We start from the raw sequence: 19,165 nt of genomic DNA on the forward strand, positions 1-19,165 counted from the left end.
ACAAAAAACCCCCAGATTCTCATGTACTTCTGTGGAGAACACTGAAAAAATAAATCTTTACAAAAGATGTCTTTAAGCCTCAGATGAAAATTGCAGAAATCTATCTCTGTGTTGTTAATAATGTTTAACAACTATCTTTAACAAACTAATAAATATTTTAGCAGTGCCTCACAAAATGATGCTCAGTCTCTAGGAGACAGTGATATCATAGAATTTGAGAAAACCTCAAAAGAAATCCCTGCTTTTTTCCTGTGCTAATAATAGGCTCATTTACTACCTTATTTTTTCCCTTATTCTTTCTAAATGAAAAGTAAATGATACATGATACTGTCAACATTTTCCCTAGTAAAGTCTGATCCAGCTCTTCTTGAAGTCAGTGGAAAGATTCCTGTTGACTCAGTGGAAGTGGCCTTGCTCCATAGGAACGATTCCACTTGGCTCCTGTGCCCGACCAGTGAGGAACAGACAATCCCAGCATACTACCACCCTGGCTGCGCAGGCAGGAGCTACACAATGCCTCATAAACTGCAGCCTTAAAACATTTCAATAGCATGGTTCTTTGCGGACCCTTTTTAAAAATCCCTCTCCTTTCCCTCGTTTTTTGCATGGGTAAATACAATGGCTGACACAAAGTGAGCCCCTTTTGTGCAAGAGCCAGGTAAACATGATACAAAAAAATGCCGAGTTTAGTTCTGTTCTCATTTACACCATTCTTACATGGTCCAGTGAAGTTACTCCTGATTTATTTCAGTGTAAACGAGATCAGAACCGAGACATGACCCTTGACACAATGATAGTATGAAAAATACACCTTAAAATACAATAAATTTGCTCTAGACACAGCACAAGGAAAAATGTAACACAGGATTTCTTACCATTGTTTGGCTTATCGTTTCTATTAGTATCGGGCATGTTAGTGGTGACAGTGGGTGGTGTAGGAGTAGTAGCATTTACAGTAGCTGGTAATAAAGATGAGAAAGAGGTGAACTTGAATGAAATATGAATGTTAATGAGGTAAGACAAAATGGGAACAACGCATGACAATGTAAAATGAAACCATCTACACACAATGCCATAAATGTTAAATAAACACATTATTTTTTCTGCACAAAGTGATGAATGGATATTAACTGATGTCCCAATCCTGCAATCTTCACTTCCACTGACTTCAGTGGGAGTTTTGCCAGTGTAAGGGTTGCAAGATCAGTCCTGTACTGCTTTCATAACCTCAAAATCCTCTTATGAGAGCTTCAGATCCAAACAGCTGTGCAACGACCAGAAAGTCTTACGAGTTTTAAGATGCATGCACTTAGAATATTGCTTGTGAAAAGAGTAATTGTCCCTAATCAGGGACTGAAGATGATGAACAAATGTGAAACTAAAATGCCCATGTAAGGATCCAATTAACTCCATTGAACTCCATACAATGAAAAGAATTGAAATCAGATTTGGAATAATTGGAATGAAATATGTATTTTGAAAGCTTCATGTAGGATCTCAGCTGTACTGTTCTCACTGATGCTAAAAGGATTCACCCCACAAAATCCTGGCAAATGTTTCCCAGGAGAACAAGCTAGAACACTTTTCAAATTCAGAGTGAGGAGCCAAAACTGCAGATTTCCCCCGCAGTGGACTGGGAAGGTATACATGCTAGAGGAATTCAAAGATCGTGCCACTAAAAATTTTCAAAGAATAGTTTGGAAAATAATTTAATTTTATCTAGTAACTCCCAGGCAATGCAATTCCACTCACTGACAAATTTCTTTCCTCCTGAAAACTCTTTTTAAAATGCGAAGGTTGTTGCAGTATAATCTCACAGTATTACACATCTTTTGCAGATTTTGACCAAGAACCAACCTGGAAATGTTAAGCAAGTGTATTTTAGTCAAGAAATTGCACTTTTGATTTTTTTGTGAGGTTGTTTTAGGTAACCTTATGAGTTTGAAAGTCATAAACTCAGGTCTCAGCTTAGGCAGCAGGTTCATGTTCAGGTTTCAGTGAAACAAGAAACTTAGGGAAAGAGAAGGAAGAGGACACTTCTTATTTGCTGCTGGACACTGCAGCAAATAGGTTCTAACTGGGAAAGTGAATCTGTAAAGTGACATCCTATAAGACAAAAAAGCTCTTCTTCCATGTAACTTCAGGGCTATACTGTCTGAGAGACAAGTTTTAAGGGTTGTTACTGATTCCATCTTCCTGCCAACACTGTTAAAGCAGGCATCTTCCAATGAATTAAAATTTTTGCTAAGCATAACAGAGAAAACAGCTCTTTCATCAGACTGTAGCTGACATAATCTGGCATCTACAAACTTTGTTACTGGTGCTATTGCACAGCACATAACAAACAAACAAAAAAAGAATCCAAACTGGCCTCTCAGTTTAAAATAAGTCTGTAGTGCTGACAGAAATAGACACAGACATCTTTTTATGATTTTCATTATTGTGACAATAATTATGATGATGAGGAACAGGGTAAATCTGATCTGCCACTTCCAAAGCGACAAACACAGAACACCAGTGACACTTTATAAAACACTTTTCAGAGAAGGAAAGAATATTACCTTCTTGAAAGTACTCATAGTGTTTATTGAAGATGTGATGGTCTAAGTAGTTAAGAGACGCAAGTTTGAATGATAGCATCTTTTATTAGAGGCAATATCTTCTACTAGACAAGTTAATAAAGCTGGAAAAAAGGATGAGGCTTTTAGAAAGTCAGGCTTGTTTCGCTGAAAGTCTGTCCATTTCTGCAGCCATATTAGCTGACCTAATGAAAGATATTCTCTCTCCCTTCACAATGTGCCATTTTGATAGAGGAAAAATCTCAGAGTTCTTCCAAGAGAGTACACAAAGATCTTTATATGGTGGCTGTATTACCATTGATAATAATAACTGTTGCTGTCACATTTACCTAAGGTATTTGAGTAGTAGTATTTAGATCATACTGTGCTTTGTGAATGCGATGCCTGAAAATTACTGTTTGAAATCTGATTATGGACATAACTGGCATTTCACTTTCCCTGTGGAGACCAGTACAAAATGCTCCAAGACCCTGAACCAAATTTACCTCAGGATAATCTGGAAGAAGTACACTGAAGACTGACATAAATCTCTTACTGGCTTCCCAAGCAGAGTGCATTTTCCTTTTTATTTTTAAGCTGAATCTGGTTTACTTGTAAATGTCAGTTTTGAAAGAGTTCTGAGACTTTCTCCTCTCCCTTTAAATTTTATTCTGTCCTGTCTCCATCCTCCACCATTCAGCCTGAAAAGGGTTACGGAGCTAGACATTATTTTTGGTGCAGCTGCTGCCGTGATTAAAGTTTAACATAGGATGCCACCACATTAGCAGGTCTGTGTTCATGAAGGTATTCTGGAAATGGGCTGATGTTGTTCATGTCGAGCATTTTTGTAGAACTTCAGCCTCTAAGCAGAGAAGAAGGAATTAACTGTCCTTGCATGTCCAATGACTCACATGGCATGGAAATCTTTAGGGTTCACCTATTCCTTGCATTCAACTGAGCTGACCTTTCAAGAGATCTTATGAATTCTTGTATGCGGTGATTTTTACAATATTAAACCATCACTAAGTGCTGTGACAAGTGTTTCATTAACTAATAGCTGCTGGATTTTGCAGTTTGGTGTTAAATTTTTGCCTGCTAATCTCAAAATATCTAGCCTCAAAATAGCATATTGGAAAAAAAAGGAGTAATAGTTCCTTTATTTACATCTGATCATTTTTTATTTACAGATATACTCACTTCTTATCCTGGTTAATATTCTACTGTCAAAATGTGCAGGAGGAAAAAAGGTGGAGAAAGAAATGGAAGCAGTCTATTAATTCAGTTTTGATATAATGGAGACTATTTGGAAAATGTATTATCAAGGGAGTCATCACATTTTTTCCACATATTGTACGTACAGGACACCCACACACTTGATGAGACTAAGGAATTCCTTTCCTCGCTATTTTTTATTACAGTTCACCCTTTTAGAAACAATAATAAAAAAGAAATGGAATAAAAAAATCAAGGACAATAAAGATTTAACAAAGATGAAACTGTGAAAATGACCTGGGCTTCTTACCTTGGCAAAGGCTTCCCAGGTTTGCACAACTGGTTGGTTCAATTGCAGAAGAGGGAATCAGGTATGAGCCTTTAGAAAAAGAGAGTAAAATAATTAGAAAAGTTTGGCTACTAGGCATAAAACTACCATGTCTCAAAAGACATTATATCTTGCAGAGACACAGTCCTCTTTCTGATTTCTCTCAGTGGCAGAACTGATACTGCTATTTGCCTACAAGACTTACGTGTTTTCATTTTCCGTTGCAGCTGAGGGATCCATGAAAACCCCGCTGACTTGCAAGTTACAGTCACTTGTGTAACCTCCCCCGGTTTTCTTAGCTTTTGCTAAATAACATCGCATTAAATGAATGCAGCTTGCATGTACTCTGTGAAATGGCTTTAAGCAGAGGGGTCAGTATGGCCATAGGATTTACGCAATCTTCTTGAGTAATAACGGGTGCCTTGGAGAAGCAACCATGGTCTGCTGCTGTAGCACAGGTTACCCACCACACACTTCTGAGTAATCTGCCTGTGACAGACACCAACCAGATAAAAGGTGATTAAACTTGCTCCTCTGCCCAGGGCGTGGGTGTGATTAATATTCTGGTATGCATGATTTATAAGCAGATAATGTTATAAGTCTGTATCTCTACTGAATTATTCATAACAACATGCACACACACCGATGATCTGGAGACAAAAACAGGGCATGCAAGAATGGCTACAGAAAAAGAACTGGTGAAACTGCTTTAATTACACTTGTGTATCCCAGCGGTTCAGCTGCAGATACAGCTGCTTTTGCACACTGTGTTGAAAATAATGGGGCCATAGAGCATGGCATAATCTGAACCTAGGGGGAGCATTGCCCTTTTGGCTTTTGCTTTACCACTTCAGAGTCATATTGACTCAATGAGGTTCTCTCATGAAACATTATATGCTTCCATAAAATTAAAGAGCCACCACCCATCAGCTCATAAAGATAGCTAGGAAAATATTTCCTGTGATGCAAGAACAGATGAAGCATGGGGCCTCAACACAGAAATCATGTCATACCACAGATACCATTACATGTATTGCCGACAAAAATAGAGCAAAATTTAAAACATGTGATCCTCAACAAATATTAAAGCTCAGCATTTTTTTATTTTTTTTTTTTTGTAATGGATTAAGAGATACGGGCAAATTTGGTACACTTCCTATGAACTCCAGGAAGGATGTTCTAAGTGAACATACTACCTCCTGTGTGAGATTTTTTTTTCCCCAAAATATATTTGCTAATATTAAACAGTCAATATGAAAACCTGCTGTAAGTTATCTCCTCTTGGTTCTGTATCATGGAAAGATCACCTGAAAGTTGGCTTGGAAAATCTGTGGGCCTTCATATTTTCTTCAGTGAGTATTTAAAAAAAGATCGTGACTTTATTTGGTGAGACTAAAAAAAAATCCAATCCAACTTTACAAAACACTTAAGTCAGAAGACTGTATACTTTAAAGAGGAATATTTTCAGTGACTATATTCAATAAGCTTTTTTAAGTTTTAATTGGTTCGAATTTGGTGAGGCCGCACCTCGAATACTGTGTTCAGTTTTGGGCCCCTCACTGCAAGAAGGACATTGAGGTGCTGGAGCGTGTCCAGAGAAGGGCGATGAAGCTGGTGAGGGGTCTGGAGCACAAGTCTTATGAGGAGCGGCTGAGGGAGCTGGGGTTGTTCAGCCTGGAGAAGAGGAGGCTGAGGGGAGACCTTATCGCTCTCTACAACTACCTAAAAGGAGGTTGCAGAGAGGTGGATGTTGGTCTCTTCTCCCAAGTGACTAGCGTCAGGACAAGAGGAAATGGCCTCAAGTTGCGCCAGGGGAGGTTTAGGCTGGATATTAGGAAAAATTTCTTTACTGAGAGAGTGGTGAAACACTGGAATAAGCTGCCCACGGAAGTGGTGGAGTCATCCTCACTGGAGGTGTTCAAGGAACATGTGGACATGGCATCATGGGACATGGTTTAATGGGCATGGTGGTGTTAGTTGATGGTTGGACTTGATGATCTTATAGGTCTTTTCCAACCGTAGTGATTCTGTGATTCTGTGAATTCTGGCCAGACTAGACTATCCCTGTGTCCACTAAAGAAAATACCATGATTTGGATGCAAATAGATACTTGGCATAAGCTACTTTATGAAGCCAAGTGGCATGGTGAGTAACATGAACAGCAGATATGGACCTGAATTACAGACACTTTGTGTGATATATCTCACTCACTTCAAATGCCTAAAATGCAGACATCTGTATCTGCTCATCACGCTAGAATTTCTTTATAGTCAGTTGAGAGGAACAGGCACTCCTACAGCAAAAAACTTCTGACTTCACTGAGACATCTCCTCCAGTATGAGATGCACTGACCTTTGGAACAGCCTTTTTCATTTCACTATTTATAAACAGCACTGAGGGCAATTAGCTCAGCCTGAAACATCCTTCAGCTGCCTAAGGCGGACAGATCCCACCCTGAGTTAAATCTGACAGCAAAATTAAGAATTCTTCTGGCCTTTGGGAATGAAGGATTCATACGAAGTGTACATGAAGTAAATGCAATTGCAGGCATGGACAGAGGTGCAGCCACGTTACGCTTAAGCTGAGCAGATTATATCCTCCTATAGGTGTAGCAGTGCAGGCTCCAAAATCAGTACCAGAAGTTGATTATATGCTCCTTAGTTTGCCTGCACTGAGCTCTGAACTGGTGGTGCTACACTGCTATCGTAACCTAGGCTACTTGTTTTAAAATTAGCCCAGATACCCAGGCTGTGTACATATACCTTTAAATGCAAGCCGTGCGAAGGTACGGCAATAAAAACAGAATTCTGTCAAGTCTTCCAGAAACACCCAACCATGATTGCACAGCTGTGAAAACATTAGTCTAAGGAATAAACTAGGAGAAGGTAAAACTATGAAAAGATTATCTGGAACAATTTGCCAGTGTTTTTATGCTCTGTAAATCAATTTGTAAAAGCTTTGTCTGAAAAACCAGGAAAATAATACCCCTTGAAAAATGTAGGCACTGTTCAGGCACAGATACATTGCGATCACTGCTAAATGCTTGGTTTGGTTTTTTTTAAGCGACATGCCGCTTCCTGGGGAAGCATTATTGGTGCTGTGCAAAGACCTCTTTTCTGCATAAATCCTTCCAATGCTGCTAAATGAAGCCTAATCAGTTAAGAGTCATCTCCCCACTGTCAGTGGTTTATTCATCGTTGATAGCCTGACTCATCAACTCTCCTGTTGAAGGCTGGTTTTACAATGAAGGCTTTTATTGAAGAAGATGAAGGGAAGAAAATTCTAACAATTCCGCCTCTGGGATTAGTAACCATTTTTGAAATGGCACTGCACCCAGTATTTTCTTTTAGGAAATACTCCGGTTCAGGAAAGTCTGTATTGTAGGGGGTGATTTAACATCTTTGAAAGAAAAAGACTGACTAGTGAGTTAGTTTTCTCACAGGCTTTGTTAGAGGAAATAACAATGCTTATACACAGATACATTTGAAGTGGCTTGTATAGACACCTGAGCCTATACAAGCGCTAATACACATTTTCTAAAATAACAGAATCACAGAATCATTTAGGTTGGAAAAGACCTTTAAGATCATCAAGTCCAACTATTAACCTAACACTGCTAAGTCCGCCACTAAACCATGTCCCTAAGCGCCTCATCCACACGTCTTTTAAATACCTCCAGGGATGGTGACTCAACCACCTCCCTGGGCAGCCGGTTCCTGTGTCTGACAACCCTTTCAGTGAAAAAGTTTTTCCTAATATCCAGCCTAAACCTCCCCTGGCGCAGCTTGAGGCCATGTCCTCTTGTCCTGTCACTCATCACTTGGGAGGAGAGACCAGCACCCACCTCTCTGCAACCTCCTTTCAGGTAATTGTAGAGAGCGATGAGGTCTCCCCTCAGCCTCCTCTTCTCCAGACTGAACAACCCCAGTTCCCTCAGCCGCTCCTCATAAGACTTGTGCTCCAGACCCCTCACCAGCTTCGTCGCCCTTCTCTGGACACGCTCCAGCACCTCAGTGTCCTTCTTGTAGTGAGGGGCCCAAAACTGAACACAGGATTCGAGGTGCGGCCTCACCAGCGCCGAGTACAGGGGCACGATCACCTCCCTGCTCCTGCTGGCCACACTATTTCTGATACAGGCCAGGATGCCGTTGGCCTTCTTGGCCACCTGGGCACACTGCTGGCTCATAGTCAGACGGCTGTCAACCAACACTCCCAGGTCCTTTTCTGCAGGGCAGCTTTCCAGCCACTCGTCCCCAAGCCTGTAGCGTTGCATAGGGGTTGTTGTGACCCAAGTGTAGGACCCGGCACTTGGCCTTGTTGAACCGCATACAGTTGGCCTGGGCCCATTGATCCAATTGATAATGCTCTGCTGTAAGGAAACCACTGAACAATGACATCCCAAGGAATAAAGCTGTGGAATTAAAATAAGTGTATTGTTTCTATGACCACAGCTGTGATATTACATTTGTGTCACAGGACTGTACAGTCTTGAACAGAAGGAAGGACAAGACCCGTACTCCAGTCAAAATTAAATGAGACTGCAACATTAACAGAGCTCTTGGTAGGTTATTTACTAAAAGTGCTGTGGTAGTCTTCACAGTATAATGGTGTAAGAAGAGTAAGATTTTCTGGGAAGTTATTTTCTGTCAGATCAGTTCATACTGATGGAAAAGTAACGACTTTTTTGTCCAGAATGCCTTCATCAGTCATGGTCAATGCTTAGATCAGCCTTTTCTTTGCCCTGGTAGAGGGGTGAAGGCACTGAGTTGTTCATGTTTTTATAGAGGTGTTGCTTACATTATTTCAGCAGAGGCATCCTGAGAGCTGTCCCAGTGAGTCTAGCTCACATTTTGGTTTGAGTAAATTAAAGCAAGCAAGATTTTTTTTAGCCACCTTAATCCCTCATGAGCTATTAGATACAGAAACTAGCATGCCTTAGTGATGCCAGCTTCTAAGCTAAGGATTCTCATAGCGTTGACAGATGCTCTGTCAGGAGATGGTAATATTGACACTATTTAAACTCTATTTAAGCTAATAAGTAATAAGGTGTCAGAGGAGCAACATTAGATGTGAAGAGACCCCACGTGGTTCAGAAAGAACCAATATTTGTAACTGTTTACTTTGACTTTATGGGTTTTTTTAACAAATGTATATTGGCTACAATAGGAGGGGTCAAACTCTGTGGACATGGAGTTTGATAGCAGTTGATTTTCACAAGCATCACATGTGCATGTATAGGCTACTGCTGGCCATTATTCATATTTTCCTCCATGCAGTTTATACTTATCCAAATACCTCTCAAGTTGTTACTAACCAAAACATTATTTTAAAAAAATAAACACAAACACAATAATACTGGTCCAAAGTGACAAAGATTTTTCAGCTTTGATTTTTTTTCATCTGGAAAAAAATGTTCTGGCAGAAAATTGTCAACCAGCTGTAATAACATATACATATATAAACATTACACTTGGACACTTATGAGAATCAAGTGTCTGAGCCATGAAATGAGACTAGGTTGGACAATGTATTGAAATTTATCTTCTGGAGTAATCTACAGAAAGACAGACCTTCAGTAATTACCAGTTAAAAGAAGGACTGATAATATATAGTCAGGAGGACAAAACCCAGTGATTTTGATCTAAAACTCTTCCTTCCTGTCTCTGTCCTCTAATCTAATCTTTCCTTGTACTTTTCTGTCTCATATGCATTGTTGTTTTGTCACTGCTTTTGCTGGCTCTGCACACACAGCACAAGGCTAGCAAGCGCTCCTTCTGGCTAATCAAAGGGCCAAAGGGCAGGTATAAAAACATTTACTAAATGGTTAGTTAACACACATTTTTTTCTCCAGAGACCACTGTAATCTTACTTGAGGCTAGCAGGCACTTGCCTGTTATCCCCATTTCGTGTGAGTATGAGGCCAACAAACAAACTGTTTAGGAAAAACGTCGATCTGCAGATCATTTCAAGCAGCAACTCGATACACTTAGGGAACTTGTTCTTTTCCTTTACAGAATCAACTCTATACCCTTTCAAAGCCTCTGCGTATGGTAAGGGTTGAGCTAAGGTCTAAGAAAGTTAAGACCTAGCTGTTTTTCTTTCACAGGAGCTCTCCTTTTTTTCCATGCTGGTATATGATATGTTCAGCACAATGCAGAATTGTGTGGGGGGAAATAAGCAAAAAAGATTTGGCAAGGCATACTCACCACAACTCAAATTGTTTTCTGCTTTCAGTGCTGAAGTTGGAATACTCCAGAATTCATTTTCCCAGTCTATAATGTTTCCCTTCACATCACAGCTGAGGTTGGCCAGTGTTTGAGCATTCATGGTGAAATTCCAGAGGCGGAAGTTGTAAATGTCCCCATTTAGAGAGCTCACTTCATTGCTGTTAGAGCCCAGCACCAGCCTCCCGTTTCCAGGGATAACTTTGCCAAAGATACCCGGACAGTACACTATATGATAGGTGCTTTTGGCATATACACCTATACTGCCCGAGAAGCTATCCCCTATGATACAGAGCTGTTGAAAGGTTCCCGTGAAAAATTCTGCGTTTCGGGGCAATGCATTCTCAAGGATGCACTGTGTGCCTGAGATGGACAGAAAATGACCCTTTGTGGTCTTCCCAAAGCTGAAGAATTCTGTCAACAATGTATCGGTGTAGGAGAAAACCTTCCAGTCATCGTTGTCATCGCTGCCACCCTTGGTTGCTTCAAAGCACAGTGTAAACTGGCTGAGCTCTGGCACTGAGACAGTCTCTGCCACGGACACAGCATCGATGTCGGGAACCTGGGGAATGATGACTTTCTGATTCCTCAGAGACACGGCGACTAGAACCCAGAGCAGATAAATAAATTAACAAAAAAAAAGATTCATCATATAGAAATACTGGCAGACTGGCAGCAATGGTCAAAGTAACATTCATGAAATCAAACATTCATCAGGTGGTTTTTATGACTGTAATATACCAATACATGAAGGGAAATTTGGCTTGGGAGCGCACTCAGCTGAAAATATGCAGAGTTCCCTTCAAACGGCATGGAGAATGCTGCGCTACACACAGTTAACAACCCTTCAAGTTGCACTAAGAACAATATTAGGACATATTACCCACTAGCTTCCAACTCTGCCTCAGTTCACTCTATAAAAATTACTACTCATTCATCTAGTAAGGATGCATTAGGCAATGGAATAAACCAGTTATTTGAAAAACACAGTATGACTTGCTTTTAAGATATATTATTGTAACTACTTGTCTGCATGACTGCATTACACCAATGAAGTTCAGGCCTTGCTTCTTTTAAATATCGCAACAGAATAAAGCCCCCATTACATTCCTTGGCAAACTGAAGCCTTTTGTTCCTGAATTCAGCTAATGGGTTTCTGCAAAGCATTAGGCATCTTCTCGTTCTGTCCCCAGGAGCCTTCTGGCTGAATACTATAATCATGTGTTCATGAATATTTATATTCAAGCTGCTCACTATTTGCTAATATTTGTGTCAGCAGCTTTGGATTTCGCACAAGTATCTAGAAATAGTCCTCTTGCAAATATGCACTCTAGTAAGGCTCTTTAGGCATGGGCAGAATTACTCTGTCTCTAATCGTTATTAAGTATTCTCATTTGCACTGGCAAAATGGCAGTCACCAAACGTGAACAACAGTATCACACGACATATGCTTTTTGTCCATGAGTATATTAATGACAATTCTGTTCATTCTACTTTGGAGAACATTGTTTTTCAAAATAAAGTGTCAATATGCTCAGTTTTATTGGCACATTAATGGAGGCAAAATTCTTCTAGCAAATATCTCCACAGAAAGAAATTTCAGGTTATCCGTCATGCAAAGACATCGAGGTCAACAAGACCAGATTGCAGCAGCCCTCGATTCTACTTCTGGCTCCGCAGTTCTGTGGCAGACCATATCTCCATCAAATGTCTGCTACCTCTTTTACACATTTTCACAGTGTATATGCTGGTTTTTGCTAGACCTGAAGAATAACTGCTACATTAGTTAATCCCTAGTCTCCCCTTGGATTTTTAAGTGATGCCACAACACATACATTAATTACTACACATGTTCCCTTCTCAGAATGAAATAAAAACCTTTCAATATGAGAGGGTGAGACATGTGAGGGTAGGGTGACTGTCACACCAGGCTCAGGAAGAGAGACAGATATATGGGGTATAAGGGTTCTGTGTAGTCTGTGGTATTGCAATTTCCCTTTGCCAGCTGCTTGCAAAGACTCTGAGCTCCAAACTACCATATTTGGATATACACAAGGACATAATTTGACCAAAACACTGTATGGTAAAATAACATAAAGCATTGCACATTATCCACCAACCCAGCAACTGGAGAATGGGAGGGAAGAGAGAAAAACACTGGGCTGTTATAGTTACTGGATTTACTTCATAGATTTTTTTTTCATCCCAAGGGCAAAAGTATGTTGTAACAATTTTATAGATAGAAAATGTGTTCAACTCTCCATTGAAAACAGGGGCATTTTTTTCATGGGTTAATTATACTGTAAGCTTCTTTACATAACATGGAAAGTGTTCCAGAAGAAGTATAAGGATTCAAGACTTGAAAAAGAAGAAAACTCATTCATACGAGCACTGTCCAGCCTGTGTTAGGGTGGTCAGGAGAGTTATGGACCACCTGGTCACATTTAAACAGTATAGGAAGAGAAATAAACAGGGAGGCCATTGCTCTGGTACTGTAGACATTAATTACTACACATGTTCCCTTCTCAGAATGAAATAAAAACCTTTCAAGATGAGAGGGTGAGACATGTGAGGGAAGGGTGACTGTTCACACCAGGCTCAGGAAGAGAGACAGATATATGGGGTATAAGGATTCTGTGTAGTCTGTGGTATTGCAATTTCCCTTTGCCAGACTTGATAGTCTACTCAACTTTGTTGTACTCATCTGACAGATTTAACCACTGACGCTTTCCCCGTACAGTGAAAGGACAAAACTGATAAGTATTTTGTCCATGTGGAGAAAACAGAATCCTGCCATCAATATTAAACACAGATCTCTTTCCTGATTACTGTTGCATAGCAAGTCATCATACTGATGAATTTCAGATGTTAGTATTGGAGAAACCAGTTATTCTCTGAGGAAGAATATGCATGTATTCTTGGGATATTTATCCAAGTGCTTAGACTACTTTCAGAATTATGTTAAATTGTTTCTGTTAGGAAAGTAACTGGATTACAATGAACAGGGTTTTTTTTGGACACACTGCTATTTACTCATGAAGAATGTACAAAACTCTTGGCAGCCCGAACACAGCAGGAGCAAACAGCAACAGGCAGCTCACTGTTCTGAGAGCCACATCTGCTTTTACAGGAGTGCTGGGATGACACACAGCCTGCCTGTGCTGCTTTTCAGAGACCCTAGCTTACTTGCAGCTCACTGTCTCGCATCTCATACACCCCTTTACACATAAGCAAGCCAGGAGGCCCTAGATTGTATTTTACAATCCCTTGCAGGGAAAACTGCTTTCCTGCCAGTTGATGGGCTTTTCAGCATGGTTCAGTGCTTGAGTGGTGGCTTCTGCTGTTCCTAGCTTCACTGCTTTCATCTGCCCTTTCACCAATGCTGGAAGAAATGCATCAACTTTAACGAGGTCTGCAAGCATCTACATATCAAATACCTGTTTGAGAGTTTTTTGTTACTACCGCACTGAATTGTGCTTTTAACCTGGGCTACTGGAGTACTACTCAACTGTGTGGTAATTTTACATGACATTGTCTCAAGCATTTCTGTATTAACAGAGGTCTGTTGGCTCTCCTTCCTCTCCTTTTGGTGACGGAGCGACTTCAGTGGTGGAGCTATTACTTATGCAGTTAACTATTACTAGAAAACTATTTAACATGCCAGCTCTTCAGGTGGTATAGACTGACATAATTGCCCTAAGACTAGCAAAGCTGCATTCATTTACTGCAGCTGAGGATATGGCCCATCCATCTGCTGTTGGTGCGTTGCAGGACGTGACAACCAGGAAAGCCAACATTTGTGCGGGCGGCCAACTTGCTATGGATAACAGGATGTGCTCTGTGAAACTCAGTTTGAAACCGCTCTTACATAAAACTGAGCAGTCACACAAAAGGTGTTCTATTCTCAGCTAATTCCCTCCCAAGGCTCGCTTACTCTCTTATATTTGTCTTTCCCCACATATATTTCGTCTTGTGTACATATTGTATGTTAGGATGTACCATTAATGTCTTTTTAAATGCCATTTCTAGATAGCAAATTGCTGTGTGTCCTTGAATGGCCCTTTACTTTCCAATTTGGCATTACTTTGTGAAACTCAAAGTTGAACAAAATACTTAATTTTATTATTTACATATGATCATTTCTGAGAAATGAAAGAAAATATAACACTGTTCCCTTTGCTCTGGAAGAAATTAATGATTTTGCCTAGGTATCATGTCTGTAGTAGTAACAATGGTGTCAGCTTGACAAAGGAGCTTTGAAACTCCATTGGGGACCTGAAGTGAGGGGGTGTGCAATCTCTCCAATGGCTTTGGAAAGTCTTTGCAAGGACAGGAGAGCGCAGCGCTGACATCTGCCATGCAGATGCATCGTAATTTCAATGTGTGTGTGCATTGATGTCCTATTGTCTACACGCTTTTATAACTTGAAAGGAAAGCAATATATTATCATCCCTCTACCAAGCCCCTTATCTGTATCCATTGCCAGGTTAAACGTTGCCATGATCTTTGTCTGTAACTATTTACTGAACCCAATGTAATTGCACAACTGTGGGCAATAAAAAGAATATAGTTATAATTTGCCCTAGATGCATGCAGCCAGCTCTCCTGGCATCCACGGTCAAAATCAAGACGTCAGATGAGAGTTACAGATTTGGAGGTTTGAAACAAAATTCAGCAGCATTAGTCTAGGTGCTTAACAGCAAGCCTTACCACAGAGTTTCTGAACTAATATATATGTGAAACATTAAAATATAAGTTACTGGTGAAGGTCACCGATACCTTTACTCATACTGGGGAGTAGTCTTCTTACTCAAAATGAAAGGATATCTTCCAAGACTATTTAACTATAATGGTGTTGTCCATGAACATAAGGTACTATTCAATTTGGCATGGTGGTAATATTTTTGCTTTCATAAAAATACATTACCTATAGGTATATATACACAAATGGTTCTCTGACTACGTTTGTGGACCTTTCCTCTCCTCCTGATTGAACACATCTGAGGGCAACATTGCATCTTTCAATTCCAATTGTAAGTCATCTTATCCCTTATAGACATACTTAAACATCAAAATATTAAAGAGGAATAAAGAAATAAATCATTTTGCATAATCTGATTACATAAAATTTTTTATGATCCACTTGATTTTACAACTTCTTACAATACAGCAAGAGCTGCTATTTTCAAACAGAGAAACTTTTCAGAACATTTGCTTCCACTTTGAGAAGATAACACATGCTCCTAGAACTATTACTACATTCATCTCATCAGCATGAAAGGACCTCAGTAGAGAGAAGTATTTTTAGCTCCTCTGATATGACGTTACCTTTTTTCTTTTCAGAACTGCACACAGATTTTTCAGGCATAATCAGGACTACTTTTGTCTTATGATTCCTGGGGGCTACTATCCTAATTATTTTAAAATACATTATATGTGTAATAAATATTAAGAAAAAAAACCCCCACAAAACATGAGGAAGATGTGCTTGTGACCGCAGAGATAACTGCAAACCTCTCTGCTCTGTGATTCTATAGCAGCCAGCCAACCAACAGAATGTAAGCGTGCTACAATAATATAAATGCTCAGTGCAAAACTAGTATTCAGTCTAAGGTGTGTGACTTCGACAAAAAGAAAGCCTACTGCGAGCATGCAACTGTAAACTATAACCCTGAAGTGGAATGAATGGTGAATAGCATATGGGGCCTGTAAGTGATCATCTTAATGCCCTCCATTACCTTGCTGCCCTTTACTGTCATGTGAAAGCAACTTCTAATTAATGCTTTAAACAACAAAACAAACATCGATCACATGTTATTTGCACCCTTATCTTCCAGGGGAAAAGCATGAGTGTCTTTTTTTTGCAGTTGTTAGGCTTTTTAAAACCTAAGCATTGCTATGTATTTAAGGAAGGGAAAGAAAGGTCAAGGAAGTGGAACGAAAGGGAGCCGTTTTGCAATGCCAGTTCATCCCTGGGAGTTTGTTCTAGAGGCTGGAAGAACTGCTGAGAAGTTCTGCCTTCTGCACAAACTCCTCCCCACTGTCGGGCATTTCACTGGGCCAGAGGTCTGGGCTGGCCTTGTTTCTGGCTCAACTAAGTTCGCTCCCAAGCTCCCCTTTAGGTTTCTATGTCCCCCTGCAGGTATGCTGACCTGAAGGACAGGCATCCTGCTTCCAAACCCTCCAGCGTCAATCTGCAGGGAGAGGCACTGTTAGGCCTAAAATCTTTGCGTGTGAAAACTCTTTCTAACAACACTTGGTGTCATGTCCCAGAATAAAATAATTTATTTTCGCCCAAAGAAAACCAAAACAGTTAAAAAAAACATACAAGAGAACTCTGTACTTTTACCCTGCAGCCTCCCCATCCTTTCCCTTCTCATGGTGAACTTGATTCCTTCAGGAAGTGTCATCCTAATTCTTATAGGACATTTCCTTCTAACATCTATAAGAGGGATGAAATGCTTTGGGTTTACTTACTTCGTACATAGCTTGCATTAAAACCTTTCTTTTGGATACTGAAGTCACTTTTAAATGACACGATCATTTCATTTCCGGTAGAGTTATAAGATAATCCTTTGGCAGTGATGCCACAAAGGTTCATTGGGCTTTCTCCGTTGTCTAATGTCAGTGAATCATAAATGCAGCCCGGAGCTTCTTCAATGTCAAAATCGATAAATGTTAGCTGTATGATAAATCCATGAGGTGCTCGGATGATCCACTTGCATGCTTGGCTGTTGGGATAATCACTTGGGAAGCACGGAGAAGTGAAAACTCCAGAGGGGTCAGTTAGCACAATCCTACAGTCATAGCATCCATGAGCTGGCAATAAAAAGAGAAAGGCTGGAGGTCAGGAAGAGAGATAAATTAACAGGAAAGTAATCATCAACACAATAACTGAATGTATTTCTACACAGAAAAACATAAACAGAGATGGGAGGAAGAAAGGCAGAAAAAGGCCTGGTGTCTAGTGGGCAAAATGCTGGAGGAATAGTACAGCAAAAGAATATTTTATATAAGAAATCCTACACAAAATATAAATCATACTGCTAAATATTCATTTGTGCACACAATATATATCTGCTATGACTATTGACCTGACAAAGGTGAAGCGAAAGCAGCATTTTCGAATTCAGAAAGGCAAACAAAGTCTTAAACTGCAACTTCTAAAAAGATGACTACTATCGTTTACATCTGCTGGTCTGATGCTGACTGGTGGCTATTCCAGCAGCTCTCTGCCATGCTATTGTTTCCAGTGGAATGTCCCTGGAATGCAGCAGCACAAGAGATGGGTTGAAGAGTGGCAGAAGCAGCAGCTCTGCAGAGCTCTCAAAGGTTAGTCATCAGCTTTTCTGGCAAATTCTCTCTACATCACCCAGAAGGGTAGCAGTGAGCTACTGGCTTTTGAATCAACAGCAAATTACTGCACTCTTCCCGTACTGACTCAGCTCCATTGACATATTTTGTGGCAGTCAGGCTCTAAGAAATTCTTATCCTATTCCTCATACTCCTTTGCTCACCTGCTGTGCTTACCCACGAGAATTTCAGGCCCAGTTAGTCCCCAGGGTTGTGTTTCTTGTTTGGTTTACATTCGCTCATTTATCATATATTTACTTAGCGTATTATATGGTATAATTACCATGAATTGCCTGCTGCTAAAATCTGTAACAGTTGGCCAAAGCAGCACTGAACAAACTGGGTGGGAACTGAGTATTGCCAATAGATAACCAAAGAAACTAAGAGGCACATTTATGCTGAATTACTTTGCAAACATTTCATTAGGTCACAATCCTGCATCAAGCACCACAAGTATGAAAAAAATGGGAAATGTGAACATGCATTATTAGTTGCCCAAGCCAAGTAACTAAAAAAGTTGTCAAGTGTAAAGTACATAGGGAGCAGCTATAAAACAGGAATAAACTCAACAAACTTCTCCAAAGAGCCCTGGATGTTTCTTTCCACTGCTTGGGTCCTGATATTGTTCAGTCACATTCAAATGGTGTTTGGCCTAAGCAAATGGACCCTGACTCTGTGAAGTGGCATGGCCAAAAAAAGAAGCAGTTTGCAACTGCAGGGAGAATTGCTAGGTGTATTTTAGAGTTATAATTTTGCAAATTACGAATTCATATGGCCCCAAAGAGGTAAAGAGACTATTAATTAATTGGGGTCTTAGAGTCAAATACAGGCTGGTTACATTAGAAAAGACAGTGGGATGCTTATTTGTTCAAATGAGAAAAAAAGATTGAAAGATTTGCAGGTAGCTGTGGGAAGAAGTGGTGCTCATGACATTGGAAAACTTGATCTGTGTAGTACAAACAGGAACCTGTCCACTCTTAATTTCTCTGCAAATCTTTAGTCAGAGCACTATGCTCCTCTGCCCTGAAACCCTGCTGTTCCATTTATCAACCAGAGAGGGAATATTTACTTATCAGTATGGTGACTATAAATCCTGCAGTTGTACAAACAGATGACGACTTCATCCAGTGGATTTTGCACAGATAGGTATCAGTTTTCAGAGAACCACCCTAGATTGAGAGGAGGAGGAACAGGAAAAGCACGGTCTAAGCCACAAGCCACTGTGGTCTCCTAGTCCAGGGCAAGTGAGCCTCTACAAGGCAGAGCAGCTGTAAGAAGGTCGGCTGGAGCTGTCTCCAGCTGGAAGGCTCAGTGATTCACGCTCCTGCCTTTGTTATTGCTAGGGTGAGGGCTATAAGGGCTGAGGATTTGGCAGCATGCTGCACCCGCTCTCCTACTCATTCCTGCCGGAGAAATAAATGACACAGAGCTATCTGGGCAGTTGAGAGCTTTCCCCGTGCACCCAGATGGACCTGAAGCCAGGGACTAAG

At 40.4% G+C, this 19,165-nt stretch overlaps 1 protein-coding gene across 1 annotated transcript in view; it reads right to left on the reverse strand.

Annotated features, from left to right (window-relative positions):
- The window catches only part of ADGRG6 (adhesion G protein-coupled receptor G6), a 107,690-nt gene that overhangs the window by 52,166 nt on the left and 36,359 nt on the right, over positions 1 to 19,165 (reverse strand). Inside the window, exons 2-5 of the mRNA XM_059835400.1 lie at positions 16,800 to 17,141; positions 10,305 to 10,925; positions 4,081 to 4,149; positions 876 to 959 (exon numbers count right to left, since the gene is read on the reverse strand). Coding sequence (XP_059691383.1) covers positions 876 to 959; positions 4,081 to 4,149; positions 10,305 to 10,925; positions 16,800 to 17,141 — 1,116 coding nt within the window. The remainder of the gene's footprint in view (positions 1 to 875; positions 960 to 4,080; positions 4,150 to 10,304; positions 10,926 to 16,799; positions 17,142 to 19,165) is intronic.

Source organism: Gavia stellata, chromosome 2 (assembly GCF_030936135.1).
Source record: "Gavia stellata isolate bGavSte3 chromosome 2, bGavSte3.hap2, whole genome shotgun sequence".
Classification (NCBI taxonomy): domain Eukaryota; kingdom Metazoa; phylum Chordata; class Aves; order Gaviiformes; family Gaviidae; genus Gavia; species Gavia stellata.